The 21463-nt window shown below is 49.6% G+C and overlaps 1 protein-coding gene across 1 annotated transcript in view; it reads left to right on the top strand.

Annotated features, from left to right (window-relative positions):
• sec22c (SEC22 homolog C, vesicle trafficking protein) overlaps positions 1 to 20449 on the top strand; it is a 134814-nt gene extending 114365 nt beyond the window's left edge. Inside the window, exon 8 of the mRNA XM_078423778.1 lies at positions 20374 to 20449. Within this exon, the coding sequence (XP_078279904.1) occupies positions 20374 to 20399 (26 nt within the window). The 3' untranslated portion in view covers positions 20400 to 20449. The remainder of the gene's footprint in view (positions 1 to 20373) is intronic.
• Positions 20450 to 21463: the final 1014 nt, after the last annotated feature.

Below are 21463 nucleotides of genomic sequence, written 5' to 3'. Positions count from 1 at the left end.
CTGCACAGTCTTTGACTCAGAGGCTACACAGGGCGGCACAGTGGCACAGCGGGTAGAGCCGCTACTTAACAGGTCCAGAGACCCCAGTTTGATCTTGACCTTGGGCGCTGTCAATGTGGAGTCTGCATATTCTCCCTGTGACCACGTGGGTTTCCTCTCCGTACTCCCGTTACCTCCAACACCCCAAAGATGTGTAGGCTAATGGACCATGGTTAATTGTAACCTAATGTCCTGGTGTCATATTCAGTGTGCACCCTTTACTCTGTGAACTTCAGATGAACAAGGAATTTCATTGCACCCCGGTGTATATGACTATAAGCTTTCCTTTAAATTTTATTGACTTACAATAAATTGGCCAAGTTAAAGGACAAGGTAATAATACTGGAAATTAAAAAAGGACTTTGATTATGTTTCTCGAATTAACTTTGTGAATTCCCTTTCAAAATGTGAAAGTTTTATTCAAGTCGCTGCCTCACAGCGCCGGGGACCTGGGTTCGATCCTGACCTTGGGTGCTGTCTGTGTGTGGTGTTTGCATGCTTTCCTTGTGACCGTGTGGGTTTCCTCCAGCTGCCCCCACATCCCAAAGACGTTCGAGTTTGTAGGTTAATTGGCCCTCTGCAAAATTGCCCCGAGTGTGTAGGGAGTGGATGAGAAAGTGCGATAACATAGAACTAGTGTGAACGGGTGACTGATGGTCGGCGTGGACTCGGTGGGCCGAAGGCCCTGTTTCTGTGCTGTATCTCTAAAACTAAAATTAAAACTAAAACTCAAAGTCTTCACTTTTCGCAAATAAACTATAATCAATGTCCTTTTCTTATTTCCAGTAGTATTACCTTGTCCTTTCCGAGGTTTACCAGATCTGCAAAGGTTACTGTCAAACACAACAATAAAGAAGTCTCTGATTTGTGCTCTGTTCTTTCACGAAAGAAACATATTACTTAAAGTATCATAAAACTGCAGATGCTAGAAATCATAGTTAGTTGTAGGGAGGAGAATGGGTGGGAGCAGAAAGTTTTCTTCGGTAAAGATTCACTATAACTGCAATCTACGTTTCAAAGTGCAGAAGGGTCTCGACCCGAAACGTCACCTATCTATGTCGTCCAGAAATACTGCCTGACCCGCTGAGTTACTCCAGCATTTTGTGCTCTTTTGTGTAGAAGAACCATTGGGTTTATTTCTGAGAGATTATTGACTTTTCAATAAGGATATATACAGTGGTGCAGTTGGTAGAGTCGCTGCCTGACTGCACCAGAGACACGAGTTCAATCCTGACCTCGGGTACTGGCTGTCTGTGGAGTTTGCACGTTCTCCCTATAACCACGCGGGTTTCCTCTGGGTGCTCCGGTTTCCTCCCACATCCCAAAACGTGCGGGTTGGTAGTTTAATTGGCCTCTGTAAATTAGGGAGTGGATGAGAAAGTGGAATAACTAGCATGGAAAGTGGAAGAACTAGCATGAGCGGATGGTTGGCATAGACTCAAGGGGATGGCAGGCCTGTTTCCATGCTGTATCCCTTTTAGATACCCTTGGTTTAGTTTAGTTCAGTTTAGATACACAGTGTGGAAGCTCGTCTTTCGGCCCACCGAGTCCATGCTGACCATCGATCACTCGTACACTATTTCCATCCAAACACATTCAGTTTAGTTTAGTATAGAGATACAACGCGGAAACAGGCCCTTGGGCCCACCACGTCCGCATAGACCAGCGATCCCTGCACATTAACACTACTGTACACACACTAGGGACAATTTACATTTATACCAAGCCAATTTACCTGTAAACCCGTATGTCTTTGGAGTGTGGGAGGAAACCCACGAAAGTCACGTGGAGTACAGACGGGCACCCGTAATCAGGACTGAACCCGGGTCTCAGGCGCTGTAAGGCCACATCGGGCCAGGTATCACAAAATGCTGGAGTATCCATTCAGCAGGTCAGACAGCATCTCAGGAGAGAAGGAATGGGTGACGTTTTGGGTCGAGACCCTTCTTCAGACTGATGTCAGGGGGGCGGGACAAAGAAAGGATATAGGTAGAGACAGGAAGATAGAGGAAGAACTGGGAAGGGGGAGGGGAAGAGAGGGACAGAGGAACTATCTAAAGTTGGAGGTCAATGTTCATACCGCTGGGCTGCAAGCTGCCAAAGCGAAATATGAGGTGCTGTTCCTCCAATATCCGGTGGGCCTCACCATGGCACTGGAGGAGGCCCATGACAGAAAGGTCAGACTGGCAGAGGAAGGGGGCGTACACTTGCCGCCACACAGGGCCAAGTTTACAGAAGCAAATTAACTTTCAAACCTTCACGTCTTTGGAATGTGGGAGGAAACCGAAGCTCCCAGAGGAAACCCACGCGGTCACGGGGAGAACATACAAATACCGTACAGACCACAGCCATAGTCAGGCTCGAACCCCGGTCTTTGGCATTGCATGGCAGCAACTCTACCGCTGATTTATTCACAAAATGCTGGAGTAACTCAGCAGGTCAGGCAGCATCTCGGGAGAGAAGGAATGGGTGACGTTTCGGGTCGAGACCCTTCTTCGGACTGAAGGGTCTCGACCCGAAACGTCACCCATTCCTTCTCTCCCGAGATGCTGCCTGACCTGCTGAGTTACTCCAGCATTTTGTGAATAAATCGATTTGTACCAGCATCTGCAGTTATTTTCTTATAACTCTACCGCTGTGCTGCCCCAGTGGTGTTTGGCTAAGCTCTGATCACTTAAAAAAGAATCAAATATCATTGTTATCTTTTTCCTTGATAACAGGCGCAATAAAGATATTATTCTTTCCGCCTTATCACAGTCTGATTATCTCAAGCTTCCCATTGCTGGAAGATGTAGCAGTGCTCCAAGACCACGATCATTGTCATATTCCCAAGTGTGGTGAGGTACAGGTACAATGAAAATCTTGTTTGCAGCAACATCACATAGACTCAGACAAACACAGAAAAACAAATTAGATTGCACATAATATTCTGCAAGACAGTAAAAGAAAGCAAAAAGTGCAAAAAAACAAGTATCAATTACAAAACAAAATGAGCCTGTGATAGTGCAAGAGGTGGTCTGTGGTGTTCTGTTGCTGAGGTGGGTTTAGGGTTGTGAGGGTCGGTCTAGGAACCTGATGGTTGTAGGAACGTAACTGTTCCTGAACCTGCTTGAGACTCCAGGTTTCTGTACCAACGGTAGCTGTGAGAAGAGGGCTCTTGTCTCAATAGACAATAGACAATAGACAATAGGTGCAGGAGTAGGGCATTCGACCCTTCGAGCCAGGTTAATTCCCAGGATGGCACGACTGTCAGATGATGAAAGAATGGAGCGACTGGGCTTGTATTCACTGGAATTTAGAAGGATGAGAGAGGATCTTATAGAAACATATAAAATTATTAAGGGATTGGACATGCTAGATGCAGGAAACATGTTCCCGATGTTGGGGGAGTCGAGAACCAGGGCCATAGTTTAAAAATAAGGGGTAGGCCATTTAGAACGGAGATGAGGAAAAACTTTTTCACACAGAGAGTTGTGAATTTGTGGAATTCTCTGCCTCAGAAGGCAGTGGAGGCCAATTCACTTGATGCATTCAAAAGAGAGTTAGATTTAGCTCTTAGGGCTAGCGGAATAAAGGGATATGGTGAGAAGGCAGGAACGGGGTACTAATTGTGGATGATCAGCCATAATCATGTTGCATGGCGGTGCCGGCTCAAAGGGCCAAATGTCCTCCTCCAGCACCTATATTCTATGTATCTATGTAAGAAACAATTAAATAAGTATCTGGATAGGACAGGTTTAGAGGGATATGGGGCAAACACAAGCAGGTGGGACTAGTGCAGTTGGGACATGTTGGCCGGTGTGGGCAAGTTGTGCCGAGGGGCCTGTTTCCATGCTGTCTGACTCTATGGCTCTCTCGCCTCAGGGGAAGATCCAACTGTCACCCGTGGGGGATGCTGAATGATCACCACTTCTCCTGCAACTACTGGGTCATTGAACCATTCGTCAGACTGAGGGCCGGATTAATTTGACACTAATGCGGACATGGAGAGGATGCTTCCTCTTGCGGGGGAGTTTAGGATAAGGGGCCACTGTTAAAAATCGGGAAGGTCCCACTGAAGACTGTGTTCGGTTTTGTTTAGAGATATAGCATGGAAACTGGCCTCGGTTCACCAAGTCCACAACGACAAGCCACTTTGTCATCCCACTTTTGTTTCCTGTACACTAAGGACAATTTACAGAAGCCAGTTAACCTACAAACCTGTACATCTTTGGAATGTGGGAGAAAACCGGAACTCCCGGAGAAAACCCATGCGGTCAAAGGGTGAACATACAAACTCCACACAGACAGCACCCGGGTCTCAGGACCCTGCAGAGGTACGTGTACTCCGAGTGCCCTATCAGATGGCACTCGCTGGCCACATTCTTTTTCTGCTGGGGGCGCTGCCTCCAGGAGGGATCACGGCTTCCGGTAGCGGGCATGAGTCAGCGCGCTAGGCGGGAGTTGCCCGTTTTTTACCGTGATCTGAGAGCCAGGAATTTGGTCACCTTCAGCCAGGGCGCTGCTCCTCAGGGGGAGGGGGGTGCTCTGGTTGTGAGGGGGGCCGGTCCTCACCCTGTCACGATGGGTGTCAGGGAGAGGCGTGTGCGTGAAGCGATTCCGACCGGGATTACCCCCGCTCCGTCGGAATTGCTCATCAGGCCCACGGCCTGGGTCCCTTCCCGAGAGCCAGCCCCAGGCAATATGAGCCGCCTTTCCCAGATGCCCAGCGTGCCGTTCCGTGATGCGGAGAGGCGCGTCTTGTACAAGCTGCTCCTGCACATTCTCCACTTCCTCGCTCTCGTCTTCTGTCCGGACACGCCCTGGCGGTCCGTGTTACCACCTGACGGCGGGAGTTCTCTCTATAATGGGGTCCTCCCGCTTTACATCGGGGACCTAGGGTGGAGAGTGTTGCATAAGGCTGTGGCCTGTAAAGGGACTTGAGCCGGTTCACGGTCTCGTCTGCCGCCTGTCGCTTCTGCGGCGAGGAGGAGACCGTGTACCATTTGTATATAGAGTGCGTGAGGTTGCAGCCCCTGTTCGAGTATCTGAAGGGGCTGCTCCTCAAGTTCTGGCTCCATTTTAGCCCTACGCTTTTAATTTTTGGGCACCCGGTACAGAGGGGGGAGGGTCGGGAGGGAGGAGGGGGTCTCCCTGTCGGTCTGTTCCTGGGCCTGGCCAAGATGGCCAGCCGCGGGTCCAGGCAGCGGGCAGTCGACGGCCTGACAGAGGTCGGCTGCCTACCCCTGTTCTGGGCTTACGTCCGTGCCCGCGTGTCCCTGGAGAGGGAACACGCGGTGTCCACGGGGACTCTGGAGGCCTTCCGTGAACGCTGGTCGCCGCGGGGGGTCGAATGTATTGTTGACAGAGGTGGTGGGATTTTAATGTGATAATTGTTTATTTTGTAAACTGCCGATACAGGCGGCTTTTGTTTGATCACATTTTGCTTAGTATGTTTGCATGGTTTTCTTTGGAATAAAACTTTTATATTTAAAAAAAAAAGAAGAAAAAAAAGAGGTCAGGATTGAACCTAGGTCTCTCGTGCTTTAAGGCAGCAACTCTACCGTTGCGCCACCGTGCCGCCCCCGAAGACATGAGGGGAATTTTTATCTTTCAGGTCTTTGGAAAGAAGCCGAAGCGTTGACTATTAATAATTATAATAATATATCCTTTATTCGTCCCACACCGGGGAAATTTTCAGTGTTAAAGCAGCAAAGTGGATAGCAAGAGAGAGGCAGAGGGAGCTAAACTCTTGATAAGTAGCAGGGTTAAATATTACCGGCGTAGGAGGGAAATGAGCTGTTGTTACAATCAGGTCAGCCAGCACGGTGGCTGAACAGCCTCTTCATGCTCCAAACTCCATGCTTCACACACACCACCAGGTCCAGGAACAGCTATTTCCCTACGGCAAAACACAAAGTGCTGGAGGTATTCAGTGGAGGAAAGAACGCAAACGAAGAAGATTCTGAACACAGATTCTGAAGAAGTCTGAAGAAGGACACCGAACCGAAACGTCGCCTCTCCATTTCCCACCACAGATGCCGCCTGACCCGCTAATTTCCTCCAGCACTTTGTATTTTTCTCAAGTTTCCAGCATCTGCAGTTCTTTGTGTCTCTATTCCCTAATCCTGTATCTGTATACTGTGGACGGTTTGATTGTAATCATTTCTTATCTTTCCGCGGACTGGATAGAACGCAACTAAAAAAGCTTTTCACTGTACCTTGGTACATGTGGCAATAGTAAACTAAACTAAACTAAGCTGTCTTCCTGTGATGGTGACACAGTGGCGCAGCGGTAGAGTTGTTGCCTCACAGAGCCATGGACCCGGGTTCGATCCTGACTAAGGATGCTGTCTGTACGGAGTTTGTACATTCTCCCTGTAATTGAGTGGGTTTTCCCCGGGCGCTCCGGTTTCCTCCCACACTCCAAAGACGCACAGGTTTGTAGGTTAATTTGCTTTGGTTAAATTTGTAAATTGTGCCTCGTGTGTAGGATAGTGCTAGTGAATGGGGTTCACTGGTCGGCGTGGACTCGGTGGGCCGAAGGGCCTGTTTCCACGCTAACTCTAAACTAAACCAAACCAAACCAAAGTCAATTAAACTTGATGAGGAGAAACGTTTTCGCACAGAGAGTTGTAAATTTGTGGAATTCTCTGCCTCAGAAGGCCAATTCACTTGATGCATTCAAAAGAGAGTTAGATTTAGCTCTTAGGGCTAGCGGAATAAAGGGATATGGGGAGAAGGCAGGAACGGGGTTCTCCAAATATTTTGACCGAATGGCGCGCAAAACAATGTTTTTCACTGTTAATCGGCAATACACATGACAATAATAAACCAATACCAATAGCAATTATTCATTCACTTCAGACTTGGTCATTGCTGTCAATGGCAGTATTTATTGCCCACTCACAATTTGCCCTTGATAAATAAGGTTAGTGAGTTTGACGTCCTGCACCACAGCCACCCTCTGCTGAAGATGCTCCCACGGTACTGTTGGTGGGGGAGGGGGTTCAGGATTTTGACCCATAGAGGAAGAACAGGGATAGGGGCAGAAGGGCCTGATCCCATGCTCAACAGTTCTATGTCCTGTATGGAAGATTAGCATTGTCCAATCTATTAACATTGTGCCAGTAACAATGTTACTCTTGATTGTAAACTGGCGATTGAGATGTCTGTCAAGCCTGGGTAGAGAAGGAACAAGCCTGGGAGATTTATCACAGCCTCAAAAAGTTTGAAAGGAATCATAGATAACGAACCTCTTGACAATAGATGGATAAAACGCCACAGAAAATCGGTTGGTCGCATTATATTTCTTTCATCTGTACGACAGTCGAAAAATAATTCGATTTATATAACTGCAAGGTATCAGGAAAGAATGAAGCATCTTCAGAACACTGATATCATTTCTCTAAAAGGATTGCAATTGGGACTAAAATCTAGAAGAAGTAGTTTTTAACCTGGAGAAAGGCTTTAACCTTTCTCCAACTTAGACGTGTTCAATCATAGTGACAGAGTAACACAGCACGGAAACAGGCCTTTCAGCCCAACTTGCCCATGCTGACCAAGATGCCCTGTCTACTGTAGTCCCACCTGCCCGCGTTTGGCCCCATATCCCTCTAAACCTTTCCTATTCATGTACCTGTCCAAATGTCAAATGCTATAATTGTACCTGCCACAACTACCTTCTCCGGCAGCTCATACCATATACCCACTACCCTGTGAAAAAGTTGTCCCTCGGGTTCCTATTAAATCTTTCTTCTTTCATCTTCATCCTACGCCTTCTAGTCAGAAAGATATTGCCTGGAAACAGGCCATTCGGCCCACAGAGCCAGTGTTGATCATTAAGCACCCATTTACCCTGGCCCATTTTACACTCCTCACCCGTGTAGGTGACTTCTTCTGGATTCTAGCCCTCTGTTGCACATGAGGGGCAGTTTTCAGTGGCCAGTTAACACAACAACCCCCACACTTTTGGGATGGTGGGAGGAAACCGGAGCATCCGGAGGAAACCAACGTGGTTGAAGGGAGAACGTGCAAACTCCACAGAAACAGTGCCCGAGGTCAGGATAGAACTTCGGTTGCATAAGCTGTGAAGCTTGCATTTGGCCCGTATCCCTCCAAACGTTTCCTATCCCTGTACCTGTCCAAATGTCCTTTAAATATTATTACTGTGCCTGTCTCAACTACCTCCACCGGCAGCTCATTCCATGTCCCCACCAAGCTACCCCTCAGGTTCCTATGGGTGCAGCGGTAGAGTTGCTGCCTTACAGCAAATGCAGCGCCGGAGACCCCGGTTCGATCCCAACTACGGGTGCTGTCTGTACGGAGTTTGTACGTTCTCCCCGTGACTAGCGTGGGTTTTCTTCGAGATCTTCGGTTTCCTCCCACACTCCAAAGACGTACAGGTTTGTAGGTTAATTGGCTTGGTAAATGTAAAAAATGTCCCCAGTGGGGATAGGATAGTGCTAATGTGCGGGGATACTGGTCGGCATGGACCTGGTGGCCCGAAAGGGCCTGTTTCTGCGCTGTATCTCTAAGCTAAACTAAATTAAACTAAACTAAATCATTCCAGTCACACCTTAAACCTCTACCCTCTAGTTCTTTTTTTCCCACGACCAATCACCCTATTAATTCCCCTCATGATTTTATACACCTCTATAAGTTCATTCCTCAACCTCCTGGACACCGTATTAAAGGCCTAGCCTGCCCAACCTCTCCCTATAGCCCTTGAGTCCTGGCGACATCCTCGCAAATCTTCTCTGCACGCTTTCCAGATTAATGGCATCTTTCCTACAGCTGGGTGACCAAAACTGAACACAGCGCTCCAGGTGCAGCTTCACCAACCTTTTGAGTGGCTGTAACATATAGTTTGTGAGGGAGGGCTGGAGAGGGTGCAGAAGAGGTGTCCTGGAATACTGCCTGGATTCCGCCGCCTCCGCCTCCAAGCCTTTTTCCATGGCAAGGAGTCCCGACCCACCACTGATGACCCCTTCTCCCGTCTCCAACGGACCCCCTCCACTTTTACCCCCCAGTATGGCCTACTACCCCCACTAGAACTTTTTATTTCAAACTGCCGGCGTGACATCGGCCGCCTCAAATTTTCCACTCCCCTGACTAACTCCAACCTCTCCCCTCCTGAACGTGCAGCCCTCAACTCACTCCGCAACAACCCGGACTTAATAATTAAACCCGCTGACAAGGGAGGGGCTGTGGTAGTCTGGCGTGCTGACCTCTACCGCACCGAGGCCAGACGACAACTATCAGACACCTCTTCCTACCTATCCCTGGACCATGACCCCACCGATAAACACCAGACCTTCATCACCAGCACCATCACCGACCTCACCAACTCCGGCGAACTACCCCTCAGTGCCTCCAATCTCATAGTTCCCCAGCCCCGCACGGCCCGATTCTACCTCCTACCCAAAATCCACAAACACAATTGTCCCGGCAGACCCATTGTCTCTGCCTGCTCATGCCCCACCGAACTTATCTCTACCTACCTCGACTCCATCCTATCCCCCCTGGTCAAATCCCTCCCCACCTACGTCCAAGACACCTCACACGCTCTCCATCTCCTGGATAACTTCCGGTTCCCAGGCCCCCACTCCCTCATTTTCACCATGGATGTCCAGTCACTCTACACTTCCATCCCCCACAAGGATGGTCTCGAAGCCCTCCGTTTCTTCCTCGACCGTAGAACCAGCCAATCCCCATCGACCAACACTCTCCTCCGCCTAGCAGAGCTGGTTCTTACCCTCAACAACTTCTCCTTTGACTCCTCCCACTTCCTCCAAACCAGAGGCGTGGCTATGGGCACTCGCATGGGCCCTAGCTACGCCTGCCTCTTTGTTGGGTACGTCGAACAATCCCTGTTCCAGACGTACACTGGCCCCATCCCCGAACTCTACCTCCGCTACATCGACGACTGCATTGGTGCTACCTCTTACACCCATGCAGAACTCACTGACTTTATACACTTCACCTCCAATTTCCATCCTGCTCTTAAATATACCTGGACTATCTCTGACATCTCCCTCCCGTTTCTGGACCTCACCATCTCCATCACAGGAGAAAAACTAGTGACGGACATTTATTACAAGCCCACCGACTCGCACAGCTATCTGGACTACACTTCTTCCCACCCGGTCCCCTGCAAAAAGTCTATCCCCTACTCCCAATTCCTCCGTCTACGCCGCATCTGCGCCCGGGATGAGGTGTTTCACACTAGGGCTTCCGAGATGTCCTCGTTTTTCAGAAAACGGGGCTTCCCCTCCTCCATTATAGATGAGGCTCTCACTAGGGTCTCTTCTACATCCCGCAGCTCCGCTCTTGCTCCCCATCCCCACACTCGCAACAAGGACAGGATCCCCCTCGTTCTCACCTTCCACCCCACCAGCCAGCGGATCCAACATATTATCCACCAACATTTCCGTCACCTACAACAGGACCCCACCACTGGCCATATCTTCCCATCCCCTCCCCTCTCTGCGTTCCGCAGAGACCGTTCCCTCCGCAACTCTCTGGTCCACTCGTCCCTTCCTACCCAAACCACCCTAACCCCGGGCACTTTCCCTTGCAACCGCACGAGATGCAACACCTGTCCCTTTACCTCCCCCCTCAACTCCATCAAAGGACCCAAACATTCTTTCCAGGTGAGACAGAGGTTCACCTGCACCTCCTCCAACCTCATCTATTGCATCCGCTGCTCTAGATGTCAGCTTATCTATATCGGCGAAACCAAGCGCAGGCTCGGCGATCGCTTCGCTGAACACCTGCGCTCGGTCCGCATTAACTTTTTTTAAATTTTTTTTTATTTATCAAAAAATACTTTATTCAAGTAATAAATATCATTTACAAAACATCTTTTTTAAACAAACCCATCCGACATTTCCGGAGGTTACATATTCAATACAGGCATTTACTTAGACATTTACATACATTTACATACATATCCCTTATTTGGAGGGGCGTCTATCTCCACCACACCCTGCCCCCCATGTCCGCATTAACGCAACTGATCTCCCGGTGGCCCAGCACTTTAACTCCCCCTCCCATTCCCAGTCTGACCTCTCTGTCATGGGCCTCCTCCAGTGCCATGGTGAGGCCCGCCGGAAGTTGGAGGAGCAGCACCTCATATTTCGCCTGGGCAGTTTGCGGCCCGGTGGTATGAACGTCGACTTCTCCAACTTCAGATAGCTCCTCTGTCCCTCCCTTCCCCTCCTCCTTCCCAGATCTCCCTCTATCTTCCTGTCTCCACCTATATCCTTCCTTTGTCCCACCCCCGACATCAGTCTGAAGAAGGGTCTCGACCCGAAACGTCACCCATTCCTTCTCTCCCGAGATGCTGCCTGACCTGCTGAGTTACTCCAGCATTTTGTGAATAAATCGATTTGTACCAGCATCTGCAGTTATTTTCTTAAGCTATTAAGAGAGGTTGGACAAACTTGGATTGGTTTCTCTGGAGTGTCGGAGTTTGATGGGATACCAGCTCAAAATATATAACATTACAAGAGACATAGAGAGGGTATACAGCCAAGACCTTTTCCCCTGGATTGAAATGTCACAGACTAGAAGGTATAGCTTTAAGGTGAGAGGGTCAAAGCTTAAAGATGTGCGGGGCAAGACGTTTTTACACAGAGTGTGGTGGGTGTCTGGAATGTGCTGCCAGGGGTGGTGGTGGAGACAGATACAATAGTGGTGTTCAAGAGGCTTTTAGATAGGCACATGGATATGCAGGGAATGGAGGGATATGGATCACGTGCAGGTAGAGGAGATCAGTTTAACTTGGTATTATGGCGAGTCCGGAAACTTGTTGGTTGTAGAAGAAGTTTATTGCAGCCGCAATATTCGAATACAGAGTTAAACAACAAGGTAAAGGACAACCATCAAAAACTTACTGTCTTCTTCGAAGACTTCGCCGAACTAACTATTTCGGGCGCCAAACGCGCACATGACATCGCTGGTCAATCAGCGATGTCGCTCCCTGGACCAATCCCCATGGTCGCGTTCACACGTGACCTCGCTGGCCAATCCGAGGGTTCGACGACCTGGACCATTCTCTATGGTCGCTACATGACCCCCCCCCAGAACCCGAGGTGCGGAACCTAGCAGGGAGCCGGATTTCGCGACCATAACGAGTACGGAGAGGGACAGCCTGAACCACAGGAGCCGGGGGTTCCGGACTTGGCGGAACAGCCGGAACGGGAGGTCCTGGAGGAACTACCGGAACGGGGGGTCCTGGAGGAACTGCCGGAACGGGGGGTCCTGGAGGAACTATCGGAACGGGGGGTCCTGGACTGAGCGGAACTAACGGAGGTCGGCCTCTCCTAGGGGTTTGACCGACCAGGACTGGTTGATCCGGATCCAAATGTGCAGGTTTGAGCCGGGACACCGAGACGAGCTCACTCTTGCCGCACATGTCTAAGGTGAAGGTAGCCGTTCCCTTACGCAAAACCCGGAACGGCCCTTGATAGACCCTCTGCAACGGGGCGCGATGGGAATCTTTTCGCAGAAAAACGAACTCACAGTCCTTCAGGGAAGGCGGTTCATGTACCATGGGACACCCATGACGTGAAGTCGGAACTGGAGCCAGGGAGCCCACCCGTTCCCGGAGAGATGCTAACACTGATGGGACTGTAGGCAGCTGGTCTGAAGGGTCCGGAAACAGATCTCCGGGTACTCGAAGTGTCGAGCCATATACTAGCTCTGCGGACGACGCACCGAGATCTAGCTTAGGAGCAGTCCGGATGCCCAAAAGAACCCAAGGGAGCTGGTCTACCCAGTCCGGGCCTTCAAGCCTTGCACTGAGGGACGCCTTAAGTTGGCGGTGGAACCTTTCTACGAGTCCATTTGCCTGGGGGTGATATGCAGTCGTGGGTTGTAACTTGGACCCGTACAGTTCTGCGAGCGCGGCCCAGAGGGACGAAGTGAATTGTGGGCCTCTGTCAGTGGTAATAACTGCCGGGACCCCGAAACGAGCTACCCAATGAAGGGCCAAAGTCCTAGCACAAGACGCTGACGAAATATCAGACAATGGGAAAGCCTCTGGCCACCGGGTGAACCGATCCACCACCGTGAGGAGGTGGGTGTAGCCCCGGGAGGAAGGCAAAGGACCGACCAAATCCACGTGGATGTGGAAAAAACGAACAGCCGGGACCTCGAAATCCTGTACGGGGTGCTGGACATGGCGCTGGACTTTAGCGGTCTGACAGGGAACGCAGGCACGCGCCCAACCCGCTACCTGTTTCCGTAGGCCATGCCAGACAAACCGAGCTGTTACCAAAGCAGAGGTGGAGCGGATGGACGGGTGCGCCAGCCCATGAATGGCATCGAAAACCCGGCGCTGAAGGGAGGGCGGTACTACCGGCCTGGGACGGGGAAGAGAAACATCGCACCAGACTTTTGTGCCTTCTGACCCACAAGCTACCTGGGCCAACTTCAATCCCGAAGTGGTGGACTGGTATGCCGAAGCGGTATCCGCTAGAAGCTGTGCCTCCGCAAGCTCTTGGGGATCCACTTCGCAGTCCACCGCCGAAATAGGGGGAAAAGCAGGTCTAGACAGGGCGTCAGCAACGGCATTAAGCTTACCCGCGACATGACGGACATCGATGGTGAATTCGGAGATAGCAGTCAGGTGCCGCTGCTGGTGGGCCGACCATGGGTCAGACAATTTGACAAAAGCAAATGTTAATGGTTTATGGTCCGTAAAGGCCACAAATGGGCGGCCCTCAAGGAAGTACCTGAAATGACGAACAGCTAAATAGAGGGCCAAAAGCTCTCGGTCAAATGCGCTATACTTCAGCTCAGCCGAATTTAGTTGCTGGCTGAAAAACGCCAAAGGCTGCCAACGGCCACCGACCTGCTGCTCCAGAACCCCGCCCACCGCCACATCAGAGGCGTCAACCGTCAGGGCCGTGGGGGCGGAGGGGCTCGGGTGGACCAACATGGTGGCGTCTGCCAAAGCTGCCTTAGCTGCTGTAAAAACCGACTCTGCGGTCGGGGACCATATCAACTCTACCGGATTCCCTGCAAGGCATTGGAAAAGCGGGCGCATGACTCGCGCAGCTGCCGGAACGAACCTATGGTAGAAATTAACCATGCCTACGAACTCCTGTAGCCCTTTTACTGTGGTGGGCCTGGGAAATGCCCGGTGTGCCCTAGAAAATCAAGAGCAGGAAGGCCGAATTGACATTTGGAGGGTTGGATTATGAGCCCGTGGTCTTGGAGCCGCTGGAAAACGGTCCGCAAGTGGGCCTGGTGTTCCTGTACTGAGGTGCTGGCAACCAGGATGTCGTCTAAATAAATAAACAAAAAGGGTAAATCCCGGCCCACGCGGTCCATCAGTCGTTGGAAAGCCTGTGCCGCGTTCTTTAAACCGAAAGGCATACGCAACCATTCAAACAACCCGAACGGAGTAATCGTTGCAGTTTTCTGTATGTCCTCCGGTCGCACCGGGATCTGGTGGTATCCTCGCACCAAATCGATTTTGGAGAACACCACCGCTCCTTCCAGCCCAGATGAAAAGTCCTGTAGGTGCGGTATGGGGTAGCGATCAGCCGTGGTGACAGCATTGAGACGCCGATAATCGCCACATGGTCTCCACCCCCCAGATGCCTTGGAGACCATATGTAACGGCGAGGCCCACGGGCTGTCAGACTGACGAACAATTCCCATTTCCTCCATCTTCCTGAACTCTGCCCGTGCCACCACCAGTTTGTCTGGCGGTAGCCTCCTGGCCCGAGCCAAAACAGGAGGGCCTTCGGTGCGGATGTGATGGACCACGCCGTGCTTGGCCGAAGACGTGTCGAAACGTTGAATGAGCAGCTCTGGAAACTCCGCCAGAATCTCAGCATACGAGTCGGGGGCCGCGACGACGGCCTGGACAGTAGGGCTGGGCGAGGAGGCGATTGTCGGAGCGACGTGCTCATCTTCGGCGGAGGGTCGGAGGTCGTTACCGCGGACATCAGGGACCAGTGAAAAAGCCCAGAGAAAATCTGCTCCCAAGATCGCTTGTTTGACGTCGGCTATGATGAATGGCCATTCGTACGTGCGGAGGCCTAACACAAGGGACATCTTCCGTATACCGAAAGTGCGAATTGGGCTGCCATTAACCGCGATGAGGGTGGGACCTGTCTTACCCGATCTGGTTTCGAGGTCGGTCGGCGGCACTATACTGACGATGGCTCCCGTGTCCACCAAAAATTCTGTGTCCGTGAATCGATCATGGACATAGAGGCGCCGGTTCTGGCCAATCGTAACTGCCCCTATGTACGATCGGCCGAGGCATTTCCCGCGAAGGTACAAGGTGAGCGGCAGTTGCGGGATTCGCTACCCCATCGTAGGTGATAATAGCACCAGCCGCGCTTGTGCGGATCTTTTTGGCGGGCTTTCGGAGAATTGGCGGGAGACGTGGCGCCATCTTGCCGTCGCTGTGGCGTGGTCACTGATGTCGAAACCTTGTTGATCGAACCGCTTGCCTGGTCCTTTGCCTTGTTTTTAGCCGCTATGAGCGCGTCCGCTTTCGCTGCATATGCTTCGGGGTCCTTAAAAGAACAATCCGTGAGCAGCAGTCGGACATCCTCAGGAAGCTTCTCGCGGAATGTCTGTTCGAACATAGGGCAATCCGTATGCTCACCGGCTAGCATCATCATTTCGGACATGAGGACGGAAGGCAGTCGGTCTCCAAGATCCGGTAGGTGCAGAAGTCTTGCCGCACCACCATGCTTATTAAACCCGAAGATTCGCAGTAATACTTTCTTCAGGGCCTCATACTTGCTTTCCGCAGGTGGATTAACGATGAACCGCATCACGCGCGTGGTCGTCTCCGATGATAGAGCGCTGACGAGGTAGTAATACCTCGTGGAGTCGTCCGATATCTTCTTTATGTGAAAATGAGCTTCGGTGTGTATAAACCAAGATTGCGGTGCGTGCGTCCAAAACCACGGAAGGTGAACGCTTACCGCGCTTGACTCCGGTGTGCCCGGCGCGGCCATCGCCGACGAGGCGTCGGGTCCCTGCATAGTCGGTGATCGTCCACATCACGTCGGGGTCACCAATATGGCGAGTCCGGAAACTTGTTGGTTGTAGAAGAAGTTTATTGCAGCCGCAATATTCGAATACAGAGTTAAACAACAAGGTAAAGGACAACCATCAAAAACTTACTGTCTTCTTCGAAGACTTCGCCGAACTAACTATTTCGGGCGCCAAACGCGCACATGACATCGCTGGCCAATCAGCGATGTCGCTCCCTGGACCAATCCCCATGGTCGCGTTCACACGTGACCTCGCTGGCCAATCCGAGGGTTCGACGACCTGGACCATTCTCTATGGTCGCTACAGTATCATGTCCAGCACGGACATTGTGGGCAGAAGGGGCTGTTCCTATGCTGCACTGTTCTGTGTTCTATGAGACAGTACAGTTTGTCATGGGTTACGTGTAAACGTGGAGACAAGCAGATGGACTACATTAGTCTTCAGTTTTGGCGGTTATTGCCCCTTTAAATTGGCATGTCCGTCTCAAATCTGAATTGCAGCAAAAGAAGCTTTAAAGCAAAGTTAATTTGACATTAATTATTGCATCGTTAGGAGGCAAATGTAGCCCTGGGGTTGTTAGTCAGTTTGTGGCTGGGCTGATAATATATAAGGCAAAAATAGGAGCAAGACTGTATAATGTGATTACTCTCATTCCAAGTCAAGGTAGAGGTAAAAAACATTTGCGTTTATTAAGGTAACTTCAATTCAATGCTTCTTATCTTCATGATGTCTTTATTCTGGTTGCCGTGGATATCTTCCCTAATGACATCAGTCGCAGTATTATGTTGGTGATCATATCTTAAAGCTCGTCTAACCTTCTTCTCACATCAGTTTTGAAGTTGTTTCGACTCCACGTTAATGTCCAAACTCACTGGTAAAGAGGCACCGACATTGCCACTGCCTGCCTCTTTTTTACTGGGCTCAGGTCAGAGAACAACACAGGAACAAGCCCTTCGGTCCACAATGTATCTACCAAACATGATGCCGTTAAACTGATCTGATCTACATGCACGTGATCCATATTCCTCTATTCCCTGCACTTCCATGTGCCTGTTCAAAAGCCTCTTAAGCACCACTATTGTATCTGCCTCCACCGCTAGCATTGACAATGAGTTCCAGTCCCCCAACACCCCCCTACTGTGTAAAACACCTGCCCTGCACGTCTCCATTAAACTCTCCCGCTCCCACCTTATAGCTATGCCCTCTAGTCTTGGCCATTTCCACCCTGGGGAAAAAAGGTTCTGATTGTCTACCCAAATGCCCGTGTTTGGCCCACGTCCCTCTCAACCTGACCTATCCATGTACCTGTCCATGTGTCTTTTAAATGTTGTCATAGTACCTGCCTCAACTACCTCCCCTGGCAGCTCGTTCCATATACCCACCACCCTCTGAGTGAAAAAGTTGCCCCTCAGGTTCCTATTCAATCTTTCCTCTCTCACCTTAATCCTATGTCCTCTGGTTCTTAATTCCCCATCCCTGATTAAACAACACTGTGTATTCACCCTATCTATTCCTTTGTGATTTTATCCACATCGTTAAGATCACCCCTCATTCTCATCCAATGAAGTCCGAACCTGCATAAGATGAGCAATGGGGTTGAGGAATGGATAAATAGGCAATTAAGACATTGATGAGGCCACATTTGGAGTATTGTGTTCAGTTTTGTCACCTTGTCACAGGAAAGATGTTAAGCTGGAAAGGGTGGAGGAAGATTTACAAGGATGTCACCAGGATTCGTGGGCCTGAGCTACAGGGAGAGGGTGAGCAGGCTAGGAATTTCTTCTTTGGAATGCAGGAGAATGAGGGGTGATCTTATAAGAAGTGTACAAGATCATGAGGGGAATGGATAGTGTGAATGCACAGAGTCTTTTACCCAGGGTAAGGGAATCAAGAAACAGAGGGCATAGGTTTAAAGTGAGAGGGGAAAGATTTAATAACACCATGAGGAGCATTTTTTTCACACAGAAGGTGGTAGGTATATGGAAGAAGTTGCCAGTGGAGGTAGTTGAGGCAGGTACTATTACAATATTTCAAAGACATTTGGACATTTGAACATGGATAGGAAAGGTTTAGAGGGATATGGGCCAAATGCAAGCCGTTAGGACTAGTGTAGATGGGGAATGTTGGTCGGCATGGGCAAGTTGAACCGAAGGGCCTGTTTCCATGCTGTATAACTCTATAACTATGGGTGTGGAGTGGGCAAGGAGACAGTTCTTATGGCGTGGAATCAATGTAGGCAATCACACCATCCAGTGTCTTTTGGAAGATAAAAGAAATGGTTCCATAGATCAACTAACTGCCCAATAAAAAAAAAACTATTCCAGGCATGAATCAGGCATTCTTCACTCTCTTTATCAGATTTAAAAAAATCTTTGCAGCAATTTGCATATTATGTGGAGTTTAGTCAGTTATTTTCTCCGGTGAAGACTATCATTTGGATGAGTAATTTATTGTTAGTAAAACAGTGAGTGACAATAATGAGGGAGGATGTGGAAATGTCTTTTTGTGAAGGTTGAGTTCACAGGATGGCCTTTTAAGACAGGCAGCAGTAGCTATTTATTCACTGCCTGGTAAAGCTGATTCATTTTACAATACGTGTACAAAGGAACTGCAGATGCCGAAGATAGACATAAAGTGCTGGAGTAACTCAGCATGTCAGGCAGCATCTCTAGAGAAAAAGGATGGCTGACATTTTGGGGTGGGACCTTTCTTCTGACACAAACGTGTCTACCTTCATTTCACAGTGACAGTTGGGCAGAAGCTTGGAAAGGATGAGAAGGTGAAAAGGGAATGCCAATGAGATTGGGTCTGATTGCAAAGAATGGGCAAGAAACAGGCCCTTAGGCCCACCGAGTTCACACAGAACATCAATCACGTTTAAAATAGTTCTATGTTATCCCACTTTCTCATCCACTCCCTACACACTAGGGGCAAATTAACCTACAAACCTGCACGTCTTTGGGATGTGGGTGGAAACTGGAGCACCCAGAGGAAACCCACACGGTCACAGGAAGAACGTGCAAACTCCGTACCGGGTGTTCCGGTTTCCTCCCACATTCCAAAGACGTACAGACGTTTGTAAATTAATTGGCTTCTGTAAATTGTGAATTGTCCCTGGTGTGTAGGATATTGCTGGTGATTGCTGGTCGGCGTGTACTTGATGGGCTGAAGGGCCTGTTTCCAAATTGTATCTCTAAAGTTTAAAGTCTAAAGGCATTAAAAAAGAAAAGTCTGCTGATGCTGACAACAATGAAATAAATTAAATAAATCCTGGGACTGACACAAAATGCTGGAGTAACTCAGAGGGACACGCGGCAACTCTGGATTGAAGGAATGGGTGATGTTTCGGGTTGATACCCTTCTTCAGACCCTGAAGAAGGGTCTCGACTTGAAACATTCCCCATTCCTTCTATCCAGAGATACTGCCTGTCTCGCTGAGTTACTCCAGCATTTTTGTGTCTATCTTGGGTGTAAACCAGCATCTGCAGCTCCTTCCTAAACAATATATCCTGGGCAGTTAAGTGGGAGGATGTTACCCATGACTGGGGCATCTAGATCGAGGGGGTCAAAGTTTTATGTTCCCGGACAGGATATCTTGGCCTGGAGTGGATGTGGAGAGGATGTTTCCACTGGTGGGGAGTTTTATGTTCCAGGACAGGATATCTTGGCCTGGAACCATCCTATTGACAACTAGAGAGCGGTCCTGACTTACCACCTACTTCATTGGAGACCCTCAGACTATCTTTAATCAAATGTTACTGTACTAAACTAAACATTATTCCCTTTATCCTGTATCAGTACACTGTGAACAGCTTGATTGGAATCATGTATAGTCTTTTTGCTGACTGGATAGCACGCAACAAAAAAGCTGTTCTCTGTACCTCGGTACACGTGGCAATAATAAATGAAACTCTAAACAATGGGCGGCACGGTGGCGCAGCGGTAGAGTTGCTGCTTTACAGCGAATGCAGCGCCGGAGACTCAGGTTCGATCCTGACTACGGGTGCTGCACTGTAAGGAGTTTGTACGTTCTCCCCGTGACCTGCGTGGGTTTTCTCCGAGATCTTCGGTTTCCTCCCACACTCCAAAGACGTACAGGTATGTAGGTTAATTGGCTGGGTAAATGTAAAAATTGTCCCTAGTGGGTGTAGGATAGTATTAATGTACGGGGATCGTTGGGCGGCACGGACTTGGTGGGCCGAAAAGGCCTGTTTCCGGCTGTATATATATGATATGATATGATATGATAATGGTGATGATAATGATGATGATGATACTTTATTGTCACATCGCAACAACCTGGTGCTCAATGCTCTTAAGACGGTGGAATTGATTGTAGACTTTAGAAGAGCTCCCCCTCCCCTCCCCCCACTCACCATCAACAACACCACACTCACATCTGTGGAGTCATTTAAGTTCCTTGGAACCAACATCTACAGGGACCTTAAATGAGAGGCCACCATCGACTCCACAGTAAAAAAAGGCCCAACAGAGGATGTACTTCCTGCGGAAGCTGACAAAACATAATCTGCAACACACCCAGTTTATACTGCCATCATTGAGTCTGTCCTCACCTTCTCCATCACGGTCTGGTTTGGCTCAGCCACCAAGCATGACATCCGGAGGCTGCAGCGCATCGTTCGATCAGCCAAGAAGGTTGTTGGCTGCAACCTTCCCTCCATTGATGAACTGTACACTGCAAGGGCCAGGAAGCGAATGGGTAAGATCATCTCTGACCCCTCTCACCCTGGCCACAAACTCTTTGAAGCACTTCTCTCTGGAAGGCGACTCCGGACTGTCAAAGCAGCCACAACCAGATATAAAAACAGCTTTTTTTTCCATGAGCAGTAGCTCTGCTCAACAACCAATGCTTGGCCAATGCGTGTCCAATGCTTGGCTGAGTAGACATAACTTTTCAGCACTCCCGAAAACAAAGCCCTAAACTGCTAAAAAAAAGACGAACTAAAGGAATCAAGTACTTTAAATTAAATCAGAAAGAATACAGAACGTACGGATGCCTTCCAAGAATGTAAAAGGAGGAGTACAACTGCCACAGAAGCAAGCAAAGGAATCAAGAAAAAAAATCGAAGGTAGGCCCACAGCTCTGATGGAGCCGGGGACTAGATTTGGTGACCCCTCGGCAGGCGGTGAGTCTGGGGAGGGCTCCGGTATGAAGCTGGAGTCTACTACTCCCAGCAAGCGCTCTTTGACTCGGGTCAAAATACGAAGGAGTCGCCGTGAGTTACCAAAAAGGCCCACTGTTTGCCAAGAGGCTGCTGATGTTTTGTCTGGAGTTTCGGACTCGAGTGACGATGAGGTAACGGAAGACTCCACTAGCAGTGGAAGTGGAAATGAGGAAGAAGAAGAAAAGCAAGAAGATACAGAGACTAATATGAAAACGATGCTTCAA

This window comes from Rhinoraja longicauda, chromosome 2 (genome assembly GCF_053455715.1).
Source record: "Rhinoraja longicauda isolate Sanriku21f chromosome 2, sRhiLon1.1, whole genome shotgun sequence".
Classification (NCBI taxonomy): domain Eukaryota; kingdom Metazoa; phylum Chordata; class Chondrichthyes; order Rajiformes; family Arhynchobatidae; genus Rhinoraja; species Rhinoraja longicauda.
The sequence above is the reverse complement of the archived record's forward strand: the minus strand, read 5'-3'. Positions and strand labels throughout refer to the sequence as shown.